Below are 13,918 nucleotides of genomic sequence, written 5' to 3' on the forward strand. Positions count from 1 at the left end.
ACATTAAGGGATCTTTGCATCACATTACAGATGAATGAAGCTTACTTATACATCTTTTTTACAATATTTCAAATAAAAACCAAGCCAACCCTGAGAGAAAACAGGTTTCATTTCTTGAAGAATCTCAGCCTTTTTAAAAACTGTTCAGCTGTTTAAAATTCTTGAACTGTAGAGGAGTTCAAATCTTTCTTTTAAAAGTTCAAACAGTATCTCAGAATGAAACTCCTTTTATATAGTACAATCTAAATCAATTGACAGAATTAAATGGTACAGTATCTGTCAAACAGAAAGAACAATTTGGTGTTGATATAACCACCAGGTTGTCCGAAGACTGCTAAATTATTTGGAGCCCTTAAGGGAAAACAAAGCTTTTTAACACTGTGTCAAAATCAGTGCTGCAAAGTACACAAAGTACACTTTGCAAAGTACACATAAACGTTCAATATATGAAAACTGAATATAATTATGTATAGTCTTAGAGCTCTTTGCCAATGTTTTCTTAATACTGTCCTGACATGGCTTTTTTAAGTTACAAGAGTGTACCCACTGTCCAAAAAGGAGCGCTAAAGACAGCTTAACTGACAAATCTAGTTAAAGGAAGTAGCTGCATCAGCATGGGAAGGCTGCAAAGGAACAAATATAGGTTTATTCCACCACTCTACCACCTGAAGAAGGGTCTACAGCTGAAATGTTGAATTTATTTTCTTCCCTTTTCAGCATGGAATAAAACTTTACTTGTTCCTTAACTGACAAATGTCAGTTCACTGACAAACTTGGACACTGACCACTGTGCACTCGCTTCAAAAAAGACTAATAAAAGAGACAGACAAACCTTGTTTGTTCTAATGTTTAATGCTGCCTTTAGAGCAGAAAGTAGAAAGTTTCATGTGTAGCGAGACTGAGGTTAGTATTTGGTCCCTGCCTGTGCTTTACAATGTAGACCAACTTCCTGCCATTACAGTAGTTACCCACACTTCTGCAAAGTAGAAGATTACTTCTAATAGTTTTCACCTATTCCAAAAGCAGTGCAACAGATTACAATGGACACACCTAGGAGCTATTTTAAAAAATGTTTACTTGATGAGAAACAGAAAATGGAAGTCTGACTACTAATATAGCCCCAGTAGTTCTTCTACCAGTGAATTTACTTCAATAAATACAAACTTTCCTTGTGCTGCCACTCCTGCAAAAATAACTTTAATGATTATTCTGACTTTGTGCAGTTCTGGAAAGCAGCACATCCAGTACACATGGTTCACTGACATCTGACAAACAGGATGGGATTCCCACACCCCAACACCATCAGCACTGCCCAGAGTCATTCTTCACAGACCTTGCAGGTCTGTCAAGCACAGCTAGCTGATCATTTTTGTTTATTCACAAATCTGTTGTGTACTTCATTTTATGTTACAGTCTTGCAATTAAGTACTTTTTAATTTTTACTCATAAAACAGGTCAGAGTAGAGTAGAATTCAATTATTTGTCATAGCAGTCAGTCAGAAGAGAGCCAATGAAAGGACCAACAGGAGAGTCGCATTTAGCTCCGAGCTGTGGGAGTTCAGTTTAGAAGTCCTCTCTTTCCTGGTCATAACTGATTCCACTATCCAGCTGATGGTGCTGTAAAGAGTATGATCTATTTGAATTCAACACTCTACTAAAAAACCTCATTTGTTAAGTATTCATGTTAAAGTTAGCAACTGTTCCTTATAGGGCAGAGGACAGACATTCATAAAAAGCGTTCACATTAACATCACTTCAAGTTGTCAGCAATTGTTAAATTGTTAATTTAAAATTAGGAATGTGTTATGTGAGACATGCACAGAAAAACAATTTACAAAAGGTGTATGCACAGTAGTTAACAGTGGACTTCAGTCACTGGCTGTCGCTTAAAATCCCTTGAAGACTTGGCAGCAGGTGGGTCATTGGGAGGTGCAAGAACCCCTGGCCGTTTAGTGCAGGATTCTCAAAAGGAGCCTTTTAAAATCACCCCCACACTCGGAGCACAAGGCATCCTTCAGAGATACGTCATACTTCTCAGAGTACATATCCTTTATTGTCTCCAGATCGATCTGAAACAGGCATAATTCATTTTTCTGAGACCCTTCTCAACTTAAAGATCATGTTTTATTAAAACGTTAGTAGAAGAAACATATTTACGGGCCACAGTGCTGTGGAAGTGTAAGAGAGAGATCTGGGGCAGGGGAAGTGAGCTGGCAGTGATGTAGCAGTGTAGGAGAGAGATCCGGGGCGTGGGCAGTGATGTAGCAGTGTAGGAGAGAGATCTGGGGCACAGGCAGTGATGTAGCAGTGTCAGAGAGAGATCTGGGGCGCGGGCCGTGATGTAGCAGTGTAGGAGAGAGATCTGGGGCGTGGGCAGTGATGTAGCAGTGTAGGAGAGAGATCTGGGGCACAGGCAGTGAGCTGGCAGTGTAGGAGAGAGATCTGGGGCGTGGACAGTGAGCTGGCAGTGATGTAGCAGTGTAGGAGAGAGAGAGCTGGGACATGGGCAGTGATGTAGCAGTATAGGAGAGAGAGTGGGGACACTGGCAGTACCTCTGAACGGCCCACGATGATGCGGATGAGTGTGTCCTCATCAGTTCCCACTCCGTTCATGGCGTGGTGTAGACGCCGGGCAAAGTACAGCTGCAGATTTTTCGCACACCTGACTGAACCAAAAACAGCTGCTGTCAGGCTCTTTGCTTTCCATTCCAACACTACATTTCTGCAGCCAAAGAGTCAACTACTTGGGTAAGGAATGTTCTCTGAAATCAACTATAATTAAAAGCAAACTAACACCATGAACTGATGAAAACATGTCTAAACATTCATTTGTTTCCAAATTGAAATTTATTTCAATAACATGTTAACCAATAAATAAAATAAACAGTATTTCATACAGGTGATTCGCAGTCAATTGGTTTATTGTGCATTACAAATTGTCACAGATTAGGTTTACGGAATCAATCATTGTATATGTTGTTCATCTTCATTGCAACTCCTCGTTTGTCTTTGTGTTAGGAGCATGTGTCACTCCTAACCCTTTGTATTTTCATTGCCAGCCAAACCTACCCTTCTGTAAATTAAACATGAATAAAACATGTTGTTCACTTCGCCTGAAAAACATCATTCCACACCCCACCTTTATGTCTGCAAGGCTGCACTGACATCTAGTGGACAAACACAGTCATGCACAATGTCACAGTTCCGCGTGCAGTAGTATAGTGTGTAGTATTAAAAATACAGGATTCTTTTAATTGACTTGTAATCTGGAGGTGCATATACAGTGGAAAAAGTAAAATCATCCTACACCAGCTGATGGGCACAATTAATTGCATTTTGTGGGAAGGCAAGACACAAATATGGCTCTGAATATTTACCCAAAGTGATGTAACAGTCCTTCAAAGTTCCTGAAGCTTCACTCTTGATGGCATCCTTAATGTCGTTCCCTGAAAGCTAGAAAGAGAGGTCAGGTTTGTTTGAACTGTGCACAGTAACAATGAGGGTCAGATGTCAGATTTCCAACTGTTCAATAACACTTGTTTTTATCTTAAAACTGTAATGGATTTGAATTATTAAAGGACTTTATTTTTCTATACAAAACTTGCAAAAATTGTAAAGACCATTTTTGCAAAAATCAGTGAGCAGAATAAATGTATCAAATAGAAGAGTAAACCAGCATGCACTGCAGTCTAACAGGACATACCGACTCATACACTTTGAAGGTGGCCTGCAGCTGCAGGTAGTTCCTCTTGGCCAGGATGTTGGTAAAGGTTGACTCATCTGTCCCAAACCTTCCCTCTCCAGCCTAAGAGAAATCAAAAGAAAAAACTCAAAAGCATAAGGGTGCCACATGAAACTGGCACAGCATGAATATGCATATCTACACAACACAGAATTTGTGCAGCAAGAAATTTCATTTAGATTGATTATATATTTACGGACTGGAGCTAAATAGTGGATGTTACCGAGCCTATATTTGTTCACAAGAGCTCTGATTACAGAGTGTGAACATCTGTTCTGATTCTTTAAATAAATGCAGTGGCAAGTAATCATACCTCAAAAAGTTGAGTGGCATCTGCTTCAGCCAGTGCCTCATCCACCTCGAAGCCTTCATCCCTGTCGGCCTAACAGTGAGAAATAACATAACATCACTTTATTAGCCCTGTACAATTTCTTGCATTAGGACTTCATCTTTTCACATACCCCAGCTTGCTCTCCATGAGACACAGACACACAGACAGGGAGAGAAGCCTGGGGTCAGAGCACAGGGTCTGCCATTGTACAGCGCCCCTGGAGCAGTTGGGGTTAAGGGCCTTGCTCAGGGGCCCAAAGGAGTAGGACTTCTCTGCCGGCTGCGGGATTTGAACTTGCAATCTTCCAGCCACAGGCGCAGATCATTGGCCACAGAGCTACTGCTCCACCCAAATACCCGTCAAGCACCCCATCCTCATGAGAACATACATGAGTTAATACTGATCCTGCAATCGAAAAATATCTGCTCAGGCTCCCTGTGTACTCACCTCTAGTAAAGTCAACAGCAAGTTTCTCACATCCCCACTGGTGTCTCCCTCTATGTCCTCCTGCAGGTCCCTCTCAAACACTGCAACAGCAACAGAGATCACAGAATCACTCAGCAACACTGCTGAACTGTGTGCAAATGTCAACAAGAGCTGCACTGAGCGGGCTGTTCTTCATTGTTTGCCTGGAAAGAACAGAATACAGTCAGGAGATATAACAGCACCATTCTCATGGTTGTTTCTTAGCAGACACTAGAGATGAGGCTCAACTGGATCTGAACAGCTTATATGTGCACCACAGGGATTAAACAGAGACTTTAACTTGGCTCAGCTCAGTTCCTTTGGAGAAAAAAAAGAACAAATCTCCCTGACAGCTCTCTACCCATCTGGATATTAAATCATTACCTGTCCAAAAAGGCTAATTAACCACTTGAAAACATCCTAACAGGCACCTTTAGTCCTTTTGCCATTGTTAATGCTGCTGTGAATAAAGAGTTGCCTTTTGTCATTAAGGGTTTCTAGTACTAACTCCGAAACAGAATATTTGGTCAATCTAAATTGTACCTCCTTAGACATGCTTTCAATAATGTGATTTGTTTCTTAACTAGTTCTTTTTCAACTGTTTATGCTGGGAACACAGTGAGAAAACTGAGAACCAGACAAGTCTGGATTGATTTACTAAGGACAGCATGCTAGTTTCAGACAAGACTTCTACTGACAAAATACTTACATTCATTGTAGGCATTGTTTACAGCTTTGACCTCCTGTTGGAAACAATAGGAAATATTTTTTTGTTTATTGGTGAGCAGAACACCTTCAAAGACATTTGACTTGATGAGGACAACAATCTCGATATCAAACTGTTTCAGGCACATTTCAGCCCAGGACTCCATACCACATCTGCCTGCTGTAGTGGTCATTTCTGTTATTGTTTTTTATTTGTACCTTCTCTGCAGTTTGCGGTACTTATTTTAAGAATATATCTGAAAACTTGTATTTGTATTTCTGTTTTTACTTTGTATTTGTTTCTGTAAATTAATTCCAGGAAGACCTAATGGATAAAAAGAGATGTTAATGTGAACTAATTTGAAATCTGGTAAAAATATTACCTGTAGCATTCATCTGCACTACAGAAACATCTGAACAGCGGGGAGAAAGTCACTAGAACAGCCCTGTCTTCTCTGAATTCTCAACTCAGTCACATGGAACAGTAAATATTTATCTTGTATATAAATGATATATTATAATCCCTTATATTAATTTCTGTCAAAGTACAGGAAAAAGAGCCAGACAGAAACATGATGAAATAGGAAAATATTAGCTGATTCCAAAGGCTAAACCCATTTGTCTTTACATGGTGACTCCACACAGCCAAATATAGTAGACAGAGTAGATACAGGACAGTGACTTCAGACCTTGTATTTTTTACTGGCTTTTTCTGCAAACTTTGTGGTACTACGAGATGTAACACATTGTGAAAGACATGTGTGCATTCCTGTACAGCTCTGCTCTGCCCCTTTGACAAACCTCATTGGTTCTGGTGCACAGAATTTCAACCAGAACGTCCTCGTCAGTTCCTGGGCCCTTCATCGCCGCCCGCAGCTGTTTTGCAGCCAGTACAGTGGGCGAGTCGAGCATTGCGATGATCCCCTTTTCAAAGCTGCCTGACAGCTCCTTCTTCAGGACCTCCACGAGTTCCTGGAAATACAGCTCTTTCAGTTATGCAAAGAATTATTTTCAGTGCTTCGCCACTACAATTGCATTTAATGTGTTTGTTCATCCTGAGTAAAGATAATCCAGAAATTTCCTCACATCATCGTACTTCTCGTAATATGCCTGCTTAATTTCCAGCCGCTGAGCACTGGATCGGTTGGCTAAAATGTAAATAATCGCTTCCTCATCAGTCCCTGAAGAAAAACAAATATTCAAATGAGAAGAGAAATTAAGAGCATATTTGTCAAACAATTTCCCTCAAAGCACACAGATAAAGCAATTGGATTTACAAACACCAGCCACACCATTCCCCACCACAGCACATAAAAAGCTTCCTCATAGAGTCACTTCACATTTTACCCTGTAAATCAACACCATGGGATTTTTATCTGGCCACCATTCTTTTTCTGTCTGCTAACCTGTGTTTTGAATTATCTCGACAGTGGTGGGGTGAGTCGGACAGCGAAACTGAGAATCTATGCTGTGGTACTTGATTAGAAGAAGCATAGCAGGTTCTTACCTAGTCCTTTGCAGGCTTTGCGAATTGCTTTAATGTCAGCCACTACCTCAAAGTCAGGATAGTCCACAATGGTAGGCTGGGAAAAAAGAACAGACAAAATTCCAGATTTGGTTCTAATTTTAAGGGAGTTTTTTACCACAAGGACCCAGGATCACTAATCTGTTTAGAAAAGCCCCCTATAACCTCTCTCATGTTGTCCAGCTACTTATTCTAAGCTCTCCTACAAGAATATAGAAGGCACAATAGTCACAGAACTGGAAACACTGTTTGCAAAATAGCACAAGAGATGGTAAAGTCACTGTGTATTAGCAACATGCCTGAGTGTCAAAGCTGCCTTTTTCAACTAAGACATCATAGTATAACTGCAGTGTGAATGTCAGACTTTCCCTCTGTTCTGCTCCCATTCCTGTGTGTAAGAAAGGGTCAGTGTGAAGAAGTGGGCTTCCCCAGTCTCTGCTGAGCATTGCTGAGGCCCAGCAGAACAACTCCAGCTCTTTCAGTTATATAGCTCTGGTCGGTTAGATACACTGCTGGCTCTCACTCAGGTTTGTATGCAAGCCTATCCCATTCATCTACCCGCCTTACAAATAGAATTTATGTCCCGTGTAGAAATATAGAATATAGAGTATAGAAATAACACATTCTGGTACAAAATATATCTGTATTTTTCCTTTACACCTCATACCTTCAGTTATGTCTAGTCCCTGTCTTCCCTTTCTCTTTCTTTTCTCTCTGTTCTTGCAGCACTCAGTGCTTGACACTCCATAGCCTGGCTTTCCACTGGCCTGCTGCACAGAAACTGCTCTCCTGTCCATTCCTGAGGTCTTGTTCTGAGTCAGCTGCTGTCCCATCTTTCCTCCTGCTCCCCAAGTCCTCTCATCGCTTCCCACTGATATTCCTACTGTATACCTGCGAGGCTCACAGCTCTCTCCTTTTGGATGCTCTCCCATCACCCTGAACTCAGCTTCTCAAAGCAAGACCTCCTTTTCTCCATACCTCTTCCTCTTCTTTGGTTTTCTTCTTGAATCCATCAACACCCGCTCCTCCTCTCAGTGCCAACACATTTCTGGCACATCCCTGCCACTTCATTCACAGAATCCTGGTCTATACAACTCCTAGTCCAGACCCCGATTTTCTTCATGGGCTGCCCTGCAAGCTGCCCATTCCAAGTGACCGAAGTTCTTAACACACCTCGTCTTTTCTCTCATGCTCCCCATTACTTTCGTCTCTCTGTAGCTACACACCTCTTTCTCAAAACTACATTTCTCAGCTCCTGTTGTCTCAGCCACTCTGCTCTTGCCTGTCTTCAGCCTCTTATCACATTCAAACTCAAGGGCATATCATATTCAGATTTGTGGCATGAATTACAGCATTGCCAAAACAATAACAATTAGCAAAAACATTTTTAATATTTAGAACACTAACTTCTTATTGTTATACAAGATCTTCTGTACACTACCCCAGCTCTGTACTCCCACTACCACAATAAGCTCATTATCTACTCTACTCTCAATGAAGGGATGACTCAGTGCTCAGTGCATGACCACCTGTCAGTGCTACTCAAGACTTACATGTTCAGACAGCACAGTTGATCGCTGAGCTCAGCAACATCCTTCAGTAACATTCATGCTGTATCTCACTAATAGTTTTCATTCTCAGATTGGTAATATTTGTTGTTAATTACGTTTACTCAATACAATATAATCAATGTATACACAACTACAGTGTGTTGGCATTGCATATATGTATCCACACTGTCTGTACACTTAGTTCTTAATGTTTAATTTTCTCTGCATGGCACCTGCATTGCCCTTCCAGTTTCAACAGGAGATGCTGTTATTATAAAGCTTTACTCTATTGTACTTGCATGATTGTTACTTGTACTTTTATTCACATTTTCTATGTGTGTTATTGTATTGAGTATGCCAGTCTTAGCTGAGACAGGGTTATTTTAATCTGTATTTCGGTGTCACTGTGTGTAAAGAACACACTTTAAGGGCAAAAAATACTTATTGTAACTCAGGAAGCAGGGCAGAACTCTTAAGAGGACACCAGGCTTCTCTTCTGCTCCAAACTATGTTAAAGTTGCAGAAAGTCAGCACTTAAAATATGTTTTCAATATCGATTTATAAAACATCTTATGTCTTAAATTTTGAAGTGATAAAAAAAGCTTATTTTAAAAAAGGTTGGAAGCACATATTCTCCACAGTCTCTGCAACAGGTGCCCCATATTGTTCTGATGGTTTTGTTTCACCAGAAGCTGTAACAGCACTAGCAAAGAGACGTCGCTTATTTTCAGACAACGGTCATTGTTAATCAGCCTGGAGAGCCAGACAGGGTGTCTGCAGAACTCCCCTCCGCCCGCCCTCAGAATAGCTTCCAGAAAGGAAGGGCCGGCTCTGCTCAGCCTCATCACAGGAACTGCAGTTTCCTTCCCGTCCGCACTTCTCTGCCACAGCTCTCAAACACGCCTTGTCTACCCAGGGCCCCTAGCAGGACTGAGCCGAATTCCAGCGAGGGGCTGCTGACCCCCAGCCAGTGTACTGCCTCACTGGTGCGTTCCCTCGCCTACAGAAAACTAGAATACCGTTGTTCAAGTGTACACAACAAGCGTACTGCAAAACAATCCATGCTAGTTAGTTATACCGCATGAGGAAAAAAACAATTCCCAACAGGATTAAGACATTTTGCCTCCTCATGTATTGTATACACAACTTTAACAGAAAATGTCTGCCTGTAAACTGGTACCAGAGCCAAACCTAAATCAAAACTACATTTGAAACCGAATCACTTTGTTCACAAGGTTAAGAGAAAGTATTTCACAGCAGATGTAAGGCCAGCGTTATTTTATAACTATATATTAATAAACAACCACAACATACTTCAATGACTATTCTAGGATTCGTAACATGTAAGCGTTCCAAATATCCGAAAACAAACTTTAAAAAACGTTAACAGCTCTCGAATGAATTTTTCAGAGCTGTCTCCTGTCTCCTTTCTTGGACCATTGCCCTGACGGTGCAGAAGCACTTTACGAGAGCGGAGAGAAAGGTGATGATACCCACTTGGATGTTGCCCATGTTTGCGATGCTGGTCCCTCCGCTACAAGCTGCAGCCCGGCCGCCAGTCAGTACTGCAGAGCGCCCGTCTCCTCCTCCGCTGGCCAGAGCTCTGCGCGCAGATGACGTGCTCTGGGTGGGACTGGAGCGCAGCTTCACAGGGTAACAACACTGACTGCAGCGGCCGCACCACGAACAAATGACACACAGCACGAAGAAATTAAATCGTTCTTTTAAAAAAATCCAAGGGATTCACTCTCCAGATGGAATTTGATTTGTTACGTTGATTCACCACTGACGCTGTCTCTTTTTACAGAAAAGTTATCTGTCGATTTCAAATGTCTTTTATTTCAATTATTTATTATTATATTTGGCAATAAACACAGGCTACACCATTCATTCTTACTCCAAAGTGCACAGCAAGGAGCCATTAGTTTCTATTCGGTAGCGAATCTCCTCCCCAGACGTGTTTTTTTTCTTTGCCCTTAAAATATTATAAGGGAAGTGTCAGAAAAGGGCAGTGAGTCACTCTCCAGGCAAGCCTATTGATCATGGACACAAGGGGATTAATCTATTTTCAGTGGATAAGCTCATACAGCAGCCGATAGACAGCTGGTGCACTCTGATGTCAAAAAGACATTCAAAAGGAAAATGGTGAAACTCATTTCAAAGTGCATCTTGAAATAAGACTACCTGAACACCCCGAACGGCGGATTAATTAACCCCTGTAGAGCTGAGCAGGTCCTTCCCTGCTTTCACAACAGCTTCACCGTGGAAGAGACTCCCCCTGACCCCTGACTCCGACTCCTGAACCCTGACCCGACGGGCCAGCCTGGGTTTGATTCGTCTCCACAAACTGAGACAATGTACTCCCACCAGTGTCTCTCGCCACAGGACACCCCCACTCTCCTGCCTTCCAGAGTGCAGTCTCCAGACTTTCACCTCGACACAGACCCTACCTCCGCTCAGCAAATGAGCTTAGAGACAAACTGTATGAGATAGAATCTGCTACATCACCTGGCAATTACGATGTGACTGGTATAATAGAAACGTGGCTGAAGAATTGTGATAGTAACGAATACAAATCGAATAGATACATAGTAAGAGGGGGAAAGCACTATATACCAAAAAGAAACTTCAAGCACATTAAATTAACCAAGTTCATTCAAGCATCTCAGAATCTACAAGGTTTGATCCTGGGGACACACATACCCGCTGGTTATCAATGCAACAGAGCTTAAATAAATCCTTAATTGAATCAATATTTTGTTTGGTTAGAACCTTTGCAAGTTTTTTTTTCCTTTTCAAAGTACTAGATTGTTTCTCCTTAAGAACTGTATATACCTTAAAATACACAATAGTTAAAAGGCAATCTCCTACATGTTAAGGAACTAAAATAGCAACCAGGTCAAATTAAACCTGTTAAAAGGTTATTAGTGCTATTAGGGTTCAATTATTTAAGTAAGGGCTCAGATAGAGCAAAACCAAGCAGGTGTGACCGTCCCAGGTCCAGGTTTAGAAACCCTGGGTAAGAATTATGTGTTTTATAGCGCATAAAAGGTGGATTCTACACATTGGTGGTAGTTGGAGGGGAGTCCCCATTACCTGTAAAGTGCTTTTAGTGGAGTGTCCAGAAAAGCGCTATATAAGTATTTATTATTATTAATAATTAATTATAATTATAAAAGGGCAGAGTCACTATAAAGAGCAACCTTCTTCTTTAGATGAGCCTTTACTTAACTGGTTCTGTTCCTTACCCCTCTGGTCCTTCTATATTCAGCACATCTTTAAGGCACCATATAAAATAAAGTTTATTATTAATTACTATTCAAACACTTAGAAGTATAGTACATACCTCCAAATTTAGATATTAGTTGTAAATTAACATTATATAATGAAATTAGAATCATGTAGGGATGTACTGTAGAAGCCAAAACGGTTTTTGTGAGAGATGTTTAACTTTTATCATATCAAGAAGGACTGTCCTCAAACCAGAGCTTACAAGAGGTATAAAGGGATAAGTTAGACATGTACTCAGCACTAGAGATTGGATGGCAACACTTAAAAGATATTTTATTTTTAGCAAAGAACAGATATACAGATCCATAGGAGTAAGTCAATCAAAGGCTAGAAAACAGTGGCTCAAGTGGTTTTATAAATCAGTATAAGGAGAAGAAAACTACTTTACAAAATGATCAAAAAATACCAGAAACCATGTAAAAGTAACATAATGATTGCAAATGTAAGAAAAAAATAAATAAAAAATAAGTGTGTAGTGAAGCGTAAAACAAATATGTTTTTCTTAGTATTTCAAAAGCTAAATGGATTTTTCATTTAGGTGTTCACTAAGATAGAAATCCACTATCTACCTCAGGCTGAGGAAAGACAGACGTCTATATTTAACAGACTTACCACAGAAGATGGAAAGTGTTACAAGGACTAGAAGCACTAAGATAAACAAATCCTGGGTCTGATGGTATTCTACTAACTGTACTTCAGGAAACAAGATTTATTACCTGTGAGCCATTATCAAAACTCTAAAGCTACTATAATATCCTACAGACTCTAAAAACCAGGGACTGGAGTACTGCTAATGTAGTGCCCAACAAAAAAAAGGGAACTATCTAAAACTGAACCAAAACTAGATATGGGATGAATGACCTCTTCTTTTTATGGATCTAATATCTGTCATTCAAAATTGTTGAGACTAACACGCACCAAACATAAATAAAAATATATGGACAGGCCACAGGCCCCTGGTATATTTACAGTTTGCCATGTGGCATGACTACCTTAGGTATTTAGTGCAGCATTAGTTAAAGCTGTTATGGAAATAGTTGCACACATCAGAGTTATAATTTGTAATTTAAATAATTAGCAGTTTAGGTATGGAAAACAAGTAGATTTGTGGCAGATATGAACAGTTCATCTTTCATGTGAAAGGGGAGCTCAAAATTCCAGTATTTGTTTAAATTTACCCCTCTTATTACAGTTTGTTAACAGTCATTCTTGGAACACAGGACCACTGATTGTCCTTATATATACTGTATATACCTTTATATCAATGATCTAGATTCTGGTGTAATAGTAAACTAGACAAGTTATTTTTTGTGTAAACCATCAGTCTTATCAGTGAGCTTTGGAACTCATACAACTCATACAAAGTGTCAAAAAATAAAATTATGGAAGATGAAGATATATAGAAAATTCACAATGTTGCTTTAGAAAAACCTGTCCATTCTATTTTAGTCTGGAGTGTTTCATTAAGATAACAGGCATCTGTATAAAAGAATTAAATAGTAGACAGTAAATATAGCTCTACAGAGCAAATGTCTTCTTTTGCTGTAATTATATCAGGTCAGTTTTATGGCATTGGTCACAGAGAAGCTTCATCGCAGGCTGCTCTCTTTAATAAGTTTGATCTAGTAATTCAAGGAGAATCAATGTGGTGATTTATTATAGAGTCTCCCAACCAAGAATAAATCTTTACTGCAAAGCAGCTCCCCTTTCCAGACAGGAGCACTATGATGATAAATTGCTGTGCGCTGAAAGGACTCATGTGTTCCTAGAAGGTATTGCCTTTCCTGCACTGTGATGAAGTTTTCTCATCTGAGAAGGGTAGGACAATAGTGCCGGACTCTACAGGCCTTGCTATTTGGAACACATAGAAACAGAAATTAAACAAATAATTGGGATTAAAGGGTGACATAAAGGTGGATAAAAGGTTGTTTATAAAAAAGACAAATGAAGCATGAAGACATTTAGATTTTAGTTTTACACGGTCTGGTGTAATAATCACATAACTTTACTCTTCTGAACCTTTACCCTAAACACATTGTAGTTAATGAAACTGTTTAGTAAATGACAAAACACCTGCCTTGTCTAAATATTTCCCAACTGTTTTGAACAGGACTCTTTCCTACAGTAGCTCATAACAGCTGGAGTTCCCATGGCAACAGTGTCTCTGCGTGTTGCTCACTGCAGCCCCTCCCTTCAGAGCCCGGGTGGGGGTGTGTATTACTGCCTCTCGCCGTGGAGACGCCATCGAAAGTGGGTCGGAGTGATGGGAACAGGATGTTTGTTTTTTTCAGCAATTAGAAGCTGTTTCC

At 40.3% G+C, this 13,918-nt stretch overlaps 1 protein-coding gene across 1 annotated transcript; it reads right to left on the reverse strand.

The window, feature by feature from the left end:
• Window positions 1-833: 833 nt before the first annotated feature.
• On the reverse strand, window positions 834-9,972 carry anxa13l (annexin A13, like). Its single transcript, XM_088608016.1, has 11 exons — window positions 9,816-9,972; window positions 6,751-6,826; window positions 6,330-6,424; window positions 6,045-6,215; window positions 5,248-5,281; window positions 4,521-4,600; window positions 4,056-4,124; window positions 3,704-3,805; window positions 3,378-3,453; window positions 2,554-2,666; window positions 834-2,069 (listed from the first exon to the last, which is right to left on the reverse strand). Exons 1-11 carry the CDS (start codon window positions 9,828-9,830, stop codon window positions 1,950-1,952), a joined length of 951 nt encoding a protein of 316 aa, XP_088464142.1. The 5' UTR covers window positions 9,831-9,972; the 3' UTR covers window positions 834-1,949.
• Between the last annotated feature and the right edge of the window lie 3,946 nt (window positions 9,973-13,918).

The sequence above is a fragment of the Lepisosteus platostomus genome, chromosome 15, assembly GCF_059453375.1.
Source record: "Lepisosteus platostomus isolate fLepPlt1 chromosome 15, fLepPlt1.hap1, whole genome shotgun sequence".
Lineage (NCBI taxonomy): Eukaryota > Metazoa > Chordata > Actinopteri > Semionotiformes > Lepisosteidae > Lepisosteus > Lepisosteus platostomus.